General features: G+C 44.0%; 2 protein-coding genes across 2 annotated transcripts in view; one reads left to right on the forward strand and one right to left on the reverse strand.

Annotated features, from left to right (window-relative positions):
- Positions 1–748: 748 nt before the first annotated feature.
- The window catches only part of CLEC19A (C-type lectin domain containing 19A), a 52124-nt gene continuing 45518 nt past the window's right edge, over positions 749–7354 (reverse strand). The window contains exon 6 of the mRNA XM_033235604.1: positions 749–1211. The gene's annotated coding sequence lies outside the window, so the exon portion shown is untranslated. The remainder of the gene's footprint in view (positions 1212–7354) is intronic.
- Positions 6506–7354, forward strand: part of LOC117097417 (nuclear pore complex-interacting protein family member B13-like) — an 8000-nt gene continuing 7151 nt past the window's right edge. Inside the window, 2 exon segments of the mRNA XM_033235262.1 lie at positions 6506–6546; positions 6716–6801. Coding sequence (XP_033091153.1) covers positions 6506–6546; positions 6716–6801 — 127 coding nt within the window.

The following is a 7354-nucleotide window of genomic DNA, read 5'->3' on the forward strand; positions in this document are numbered from 1 at the left end:
ATGTAGCCCTGACTGATGTGCAGATTCTCAGGCCTGTTAGCTCAATTAATGTGTACACTCTGGTCCAGGTATAGGCAGAGGAGATGCTGTTATCCCCATTTTATTGAAGAATAGGCAGAGGGTTGAGTAATGGGCTCAACTTACAGAAATGGTAAGTGTTGGAACTCCTGCAAGTACTAGGGCTTTCTGATTCCTAGCCCTGCCCTCCTTCTGCTGTGCTCTGAGGTTCTCTCTTTCCTTGATCAGTCAACAGCCCCAAAGACAAGGTTAAGGAATCCCAGCACATCCACTTCCTCCTGCAATTCTGTGTCCTACTTTGCAATGGCTGTACAGGCTGTCACATTGGAGGACAACATTGAGACAGACCTCTGGGTCCATGATGCCCTTGACGTTGCTGGTTGGGTGGAATAATCTGAAGGGCAGTCTGAAGGGTCTCATCACCCGCGTTGGACCCTCTAAAGCCTTCTCCTTTAAGGGGGGTGGGCTTTCTGCCTGACTCTTTGCTCACCCCTTTCTATTTATTCTTCTCGCAGATGAGCTGCTACTTTGGCCAGATAACAAGTCACTGATGAGGCCATGATGACTAATGGCCAGAGTCACTCCTCATTGAAAGGCCTGTTAGTCAGGATCCTCTGGAGCAACAGAACCAACAGGATGTGCACTAAATAAATGAATAAATAAATATTTAAACATTTTTATTTTAAGGAATTGGCACACACTCAGGTAGAGGGGCTGGCAAGTCCAAAATCTGCAGGGTAGGCAGGCAGGAGACCCAGGGAAGAATTGATGCTGCAGTTCAAAGTCTGTTGGTGGAGTTCCCTTTTGCTTGGGGGAGATCAGTCTTTTTCTTAAGGTTTTGAATAGATTACATAAGGCCCACCCACAAACCAATAGGATGTGGGATGCACACACACACACACACACACAGAGAGAGAGAGAAAGAGAGAGAGAGAGAAGAGATACACTTACTATAAGGAATTGGCTCACATGATTATGGAGATTGGCAAGTCCTAAGATCTGCAGGGTGGGTGGGCAAGCTGGAGACCCAGGAAAGCCGATGGTATATTTCCTGCCTGAATATGAAGACTTGAGATCCAGGAGAGCTGCTGGTATAGTTCCAGTCTGAAGGTTGGCAGGCTTGCATCCCAGAAAGAACTGATGTTTCAGTTTGAGTCCAAAGGCAGGAGAAAAGCTGATGTTCCAGTTCAAAGCTGTCAAGCAAGAAGAATTCTCTCTTATTCAGGGAAGGGTCAACCTTTTTGTTCTAGTTGGGCATTCAGTTGACTGGATGAGGCCACCCTCATTAGAAAGGGCAATCTGCTTTACTGTCTACTGATTCAAATGAGTTTCATCTCAGAGACACACACCCTGAATGATATTTGGCCAAATATCCAGGCACCCTATGGTCCAGTCAAATTGAAACATAAAATTAACCATCCTAGGAAGGTAATTGCTTTACTCAAAATCTACTGATATAAAGGTTAATCTCATGTAAAAACTACACAACAACATCCAAATGTATTTGATAAAATATCCGAATACTGTGGCCTAGCCAAACTGACAAAAAATTAACCATCACTAGAGGTCTCATCTATACATTTTCTGCTGTTTTCTCTCTAGTTTACATGGGACTGATAAGCTGAATTAGGACCTCTCTTTATTTATTTATTTAGAGATGGGGCTCTCGCTCTGTCACGCAAGCTGAAGTACAAGTGGTGCAGTCATAGCTCAGTGCAGCCTCAAATTCCTGGGCTCAAGTGATCTTTCTGTCTTGACCTCCTGAGTAGCTAGCCTACAAATGCATGCCACCATGCCCGGATAATTTTTTATTTTCATTTTTTGTAGAGATGGGGTCTTGCTATGTTGCCCAGGCTGGTCTTGAACTCCTAGACACAAGAGATCCACCCACCTTGACCTCCCAAAATGCTGAGATTACGGGCATGAGCCACTGCACCCAGCCAGGACCTCTGTTAGAACCCACTCATTTCTCCTTGTCCGTGTTTATCCCATGTGACTGTTTTCAAACATGGCTCCCAAATTGTTTGGCACACCTCCCATTGAGAGAGAGAGAGGGGACTATGTTCCCTTCTTTAGAATCTGGGTTCTATGACCACCTGACTAGAAGAATATGGCAGAAGTGACTCCATGCTAGTTTCCAGGCCCAGACCTCAGGAAACTCACAGCTGTGGAATGCAGCAGCCCATGCTTATAGTCCCAGCACTTAGAGAAGCAGAGGTGGGAGGATTGCTTGAGGCCAGGAGTTCAAGGCCTGCCTGGGCAACATAGTGAGACCCTGTACAAGAAAGAAAGAAAAGAAAGAAAGAAAGAAAGAGAGAGAGAAAGAGAGAGAGAGAAAGAAAGAGAAAGAAAGAGAGGAAAGAAGGAAGGAAGGAAGAGAGAGAAAGAAGAGAAGGAAAGAGAGAAAGAGGAAAGAAAGAGAAAAAGAGAGACAGAAGAAAGAGAAAGAGAGAAAGAAAGAAAGAAGGAAAGAAAGAAAAAAGAAAGAGAGAGAAAGAGAGGAGAAACAAAGAAGGAAAGACAAAGAAAGAAAGAAAGAAAGAAAGAAAGAAAGAAAGAAAGAAAGAAAGAGAAAGAAAGAAAGAAAGAAACTGATTCCCAGCATTTACTTCCTATCTCTTGGAATCTAGCAACCATGCTGTGAGGAGGTCCAAGCAGCCTGTGGAGATGCTCCCACATAGAGAGCCCTGTACTCCTTAGCCATCACCTCCAGCCCCCACCTCACCAGCCCTGGGGTAGGTGGGTTTTATGTTTAACTGTGGGTTACTCTGGATCTTAGGTTTATCAATACATCACAGAGTCATTGCCCACCCAGGGAGTTTCACAATTTGTTCCCAGCAGGCTGGACTCCAAAGTCCAAGTGCTAATGTTGGGATTTCATCCCATTGGAATATTTATGCCAGTTCATATTTCTCCTGTGTCTAGCCCCTGCCTTCTATCTTTTAGCCACATATTTCTAAGATGGGATCATGAGGGTGAAGTCACCATAAGGTGCCATAGCACACCCCACCTTTGCTTCCCTTCTTTCCTATATCTTATCAATACAGAAACGTCTAAGGGGCTTGGGGATATTTTGAATTTATGAGATAGACATGTTAGAATTTAACATTTGGGAAACATAAACACATGTTTATAGAGGGATGGAGAGTCATTATCATCTACTCAGAACCCCCAGACCAGCACTTAACAAGTACGGTTCCCAGATGCTCAGGAATTCCTGCTCTCTGAGCTCACATTTCCTAAAAGCAGAGTCTAAGACAAAGATGTATGTGACGTATTGAGGGAGGGCTCACCGGAGAAATTTGTATGGAAAGAAGAGAAGCAAGAAAGCCTGGGAATAAGTTAAGTAAGAAAGGGAAATCTACCCTCAACCTGATGCCATGGTGAGCTCTAGAGTCTAAATTATACCCCAGATTTATTGTGATTTGAGGCAAGAGAACAGAGCTCTTGTACCCCACACCAGTCAGCCATTGGCCCTAGCCACCTGTGAGGGTGGCACCATGCATCTAGGCTCACACATTTCAACCTTCAAGCCACCTTTTCTGCGGTCCCTCCGGTTTTCAACAGACCTGATTGTCTCTGCTCAGTGAGAACGTTCTAATTTCTTAAAAGGGCTTTCAGATCTTTAATTCAGAGAAGTCCTGTGGAGGAAGTGGCCTTCTAGATCACAAATTGTAGACCATGGAGTCTGTATTACTGATCTTTTGGTTTCAAGTGTGAAGACCAATTATCTGAAAGTTTGGAATAAAGTAAAAGATAGCTGTGTAACTTCCAAATCAAATTAGAAAAACTGTCTGCCTAAGGGTTTTCTGATTCTCTAGAGGATGTCATGTTGATTTTTATTGATTAGCGCCCAGATTCTATAACATTAGATGTTAAGCTGTAGAAAATTGAGGTTGCAAAAGAGTTTGTCCTGTAGGGGTGCAACTAATTTCTGTCCAGTAGAGAAGACAATAACCTCAAAGATTATTGACATGTCATTATCCTAGAACAGAGACCAGCAACTTTTTGAGTAAGGAGACAGATAATATATATTTTAGGCTTTGTGGGCCATATCACCTCTGTTGCCATCAACTCTCATTACAATGTGGAAGCAACCACAGAAAACACATAAATGAATGAGTGTGGCTGTATTCCAGTAAGACTTTTTATGAACATTGGAACTGGTATTTCATATTATTTCTTTCCTTTTATCTTTTTCTTTTTTTTGACAACAAGGTTTACTTTGTCACCCAGGCGGAGTGCGGTGGTACAATCACAACTCACTGAAGCCCCTACCTCCTTGTAGAGGAGGGCTCAAACTATCCTTCCAGCTCAGCCTCCAAATAGCTGGAACTCCAGGGCCATGCCACCATACTCGGCTAATTTTTTTTTTTTTCTGTAGAGACATGTTTTTGCTATGTTGCCCAGGCTGATCTTGAACTCCTGGGCTCAAAGTGCCGGGATTACAGGCATAGCCACTACACCTGGCACCGTATCATTTTCATGTGCTGCAAAATACTGTTCTTTTGTCAACTGTTTAAAAAAATTCTTAGTTCATGGGCCATACAAAGGCAGATGGTGGATTAGCCTAAAGGTTTTATTGTTCTGTAGATGACTAACTAGTTTTGTATTTAACTCAGACATTCATTCCACCTTTCTTGGTCCCACTAAATGTATGTGCATGGGTGTGCGTGTAAATGTGTGGAGCGTGTGCATTGGTTTCCTGTCTCTGAACCAATTACCCTCTGCTGGTTCCTTCATTAATGGGTTAAATAAGTCTTTGATACATGTTCACCATGTATTTGATGACAGTTATTTTTAACCTTCTGACAATTATACTTGGATGCACATCACAGAAATCCTTGTGAGCTAGCTTCTCCTTTCACTTCTCTCCCAAATTCCAGTTCTTTTTGAATATGCAGTTTGGCCACCTCTTTTGCTCCCTTGGCTCTTCTCCTCGCATCAAGTGCAGTATCAAGATGTTTTCCTAAATAAACGCAGTTCTGTACTCAGGAGAAATTCTGGTGCCTACCATTTTTCTCCTACCATTCTATTATTACTATAATAAATTTAATAGATTCCTGGACCAGGCCTGGTGGCTCACGCCTATAATCCCAACACTTTGGGAGGCCAAGGTGAGCGAATAATTTGAGGTCAGGAGTTTGCGACCAACCTGGCCAACATAGAGAAACCCTGTCTCTACTAAAAAAAAGATACAAAAATTAGCCAGGCGTGGTGGTGGTCACCTGTAATCCCAGCTACTTGGGAGACTGAGGCAGGAGAATCATTGGAACCTGGGAGGTGGAGGTCGCAGTGAGCTGAGATCGTGCCACTGCACTCCAGCCTGGGCGAAAGGGCGAGACTCTGTCTCAAAACAACAACAACAACAAAAAGATTCTTAGACTCCTAAAAAACATTTTTTTTAGGGCTGGATATGGTGGCTTATGCCTGTAATCCTGGCATACAGGATTTTGAGAGGCCAAAGCAGGAGAATCACTTGAGACTGAGAGTTCGAGACTAGACTGGGCAACACAAGAGACCTTGTCTCAAGAAAAAGAAAGAAAGAAAGAGAGAAAGAGAGAAAAGGAGAAAGGAAGGGAGGAAGGGAGGAAAGATAGAAAGAAGGAAAGTAAAGAAAGAAAGGAGGGAGGGAGGAAGGAAGGAAAGAGAGAGTGAGAGAGAGAGAGGGCAAGAAAGAAAGAAAAAATTGGATGTGGTGGTGCATGCCTATAGTCCCAGTTACTTGGGAGACTGAGGTTGGAGGACTGCTTGAGCCCAGGAAGTCGAGGCTGCAATGAGTTATGATAATGCCACTGCACTCCAGCCTGGGTGCCAGAGTGAGATCCTGTCTCAACTAAAAAGAAAGTAACAAACCCAAAAACTTTTTTAGGAGTCTAAGAATCAGGAGAATGCTGGTACATCTACTCCAAAGTAAAAGACAAATTATCATGTCTTGTAATCTTATTGGAATACAGCTAAAGTGTACTTGTAACCCAATAAGGCTTTATTTACGGACATTTGAACTGGTATTTCAGATTTTTTTTCTTTTTTCTTTCTTTCTTCCTTTTTTTTTTTTTTTGAGACAACAAGATCTCACTTTGTCAGCCAGGCTGGAGTGCAATGGGCACAATCACAACCCATTGTACCCTCCACCCCCTTGTCCAGGGCTCAAGATATCCTCGCACCTCAGTCTCCAAGTAGCTGGGACTACAGAGCCACACCACCATGCTTGGCTAATTTTTGTTATTATTAGTTTTTTTGTAGAAACAGGGTTTTGGCAAAGAAAGAAGCACAATGACTGGCAGGCCTCTCTGGGTGCTAGAGGCAGCAAATTCTACACCTAGGGATGCTGCTCCAGCACATCTTCCAGGAAGCACGAAGGGTTGTCAGCTTATAGTGGAGCCCAGAGCAGGAAAGGACTCTCCCAGCAGGACTGGGTTGTAGTGCAACCTTTTTTGCAACACCTTCCTCGTGAGACAGCCATAGAGGGTGAGGGTGCGGGCCAATGGCCGGGGCTGGCAGTGGTCTGGCCCGCATGGATGAAAGGTAATGAGTTAATAACACTGGTGGTGGATGAGGCACAGCAAGGCTTGTCAAGGAGGTACCAGCTCACATCAAGCTGCCAAGGCCTACGTGGAAGAGAGTGGGGTATATGGAGTCTCTGAGGGCTCCTGCAGGGCTTCTCCCAATCTCTTCCTGGCATCCACGCTTATAGCGCAGCTGGAGACTCGCCCTTGCGGATCTATGGTGTTATTAATGCAGACCAGTGCACCCCAGAAGGGTTGGCTTTGACAGGCCCATGTGACTGGTGGATTCTTTCTGTTGTAAAGCAAATAGTGATGACTCCGGTGGGTGCGGGGTAAAGTATAGGTTTCTGTGGAGGTGGAGTTCACTGAACGTCTGGTTATTGTTCGGTTCTAGAGGGGGTGGGGCAGGCATTAATTAAATGGTCCCTAGGCTGTGGGAGGTGGGCATTTCCCAGCTCAGGAGCACGTGGAAAAATTGGCATCCTCTCCCTACCACGTCCAGAAGATGGCCAAAATGCCATGGGAAAAATTGCTCATCTTCAGTAACAACCAAAGAATCATCAATTAAAACCAGAACCGGCAATGAATGTTATTATTTTTGTCATCTTTGCCTAGATTAGGGTGTACATTGGCATCGCTTCTTGAAAGCGTTTTGGCAATAATTATGCTAGACATGTCCGTGTTTTGTCCCAATCCACTGCAGCTGCTCCTGGGTTTGTGGCCAAGTCAAACCTGGCCCTAAAGGTTATAAGAGAGAATTGGATTGAAATATGTTTCATTTTAAAAATAGCTCGGTATTTTTAGCTGCACAAGTAATACATGAATAT

The sequence above is a fragment of the Trachypithecus francoisi genome, unplaced genomic scaffold (genome assembly GCF_009764315.1).
Source record: "Trachypithecus francoisi isolate TF-2019V2 unplaced genomic scaffold, Tfra_2.0 Lachesis_group15, whole genome shotgun sequence".
NCBI classification, from domain to species: Eukaryota; Metazoa; Chordata; class Mammalia; order Primates; family Cercopithecidae; genus Trachypithecus; species Trachypithecus francoisi.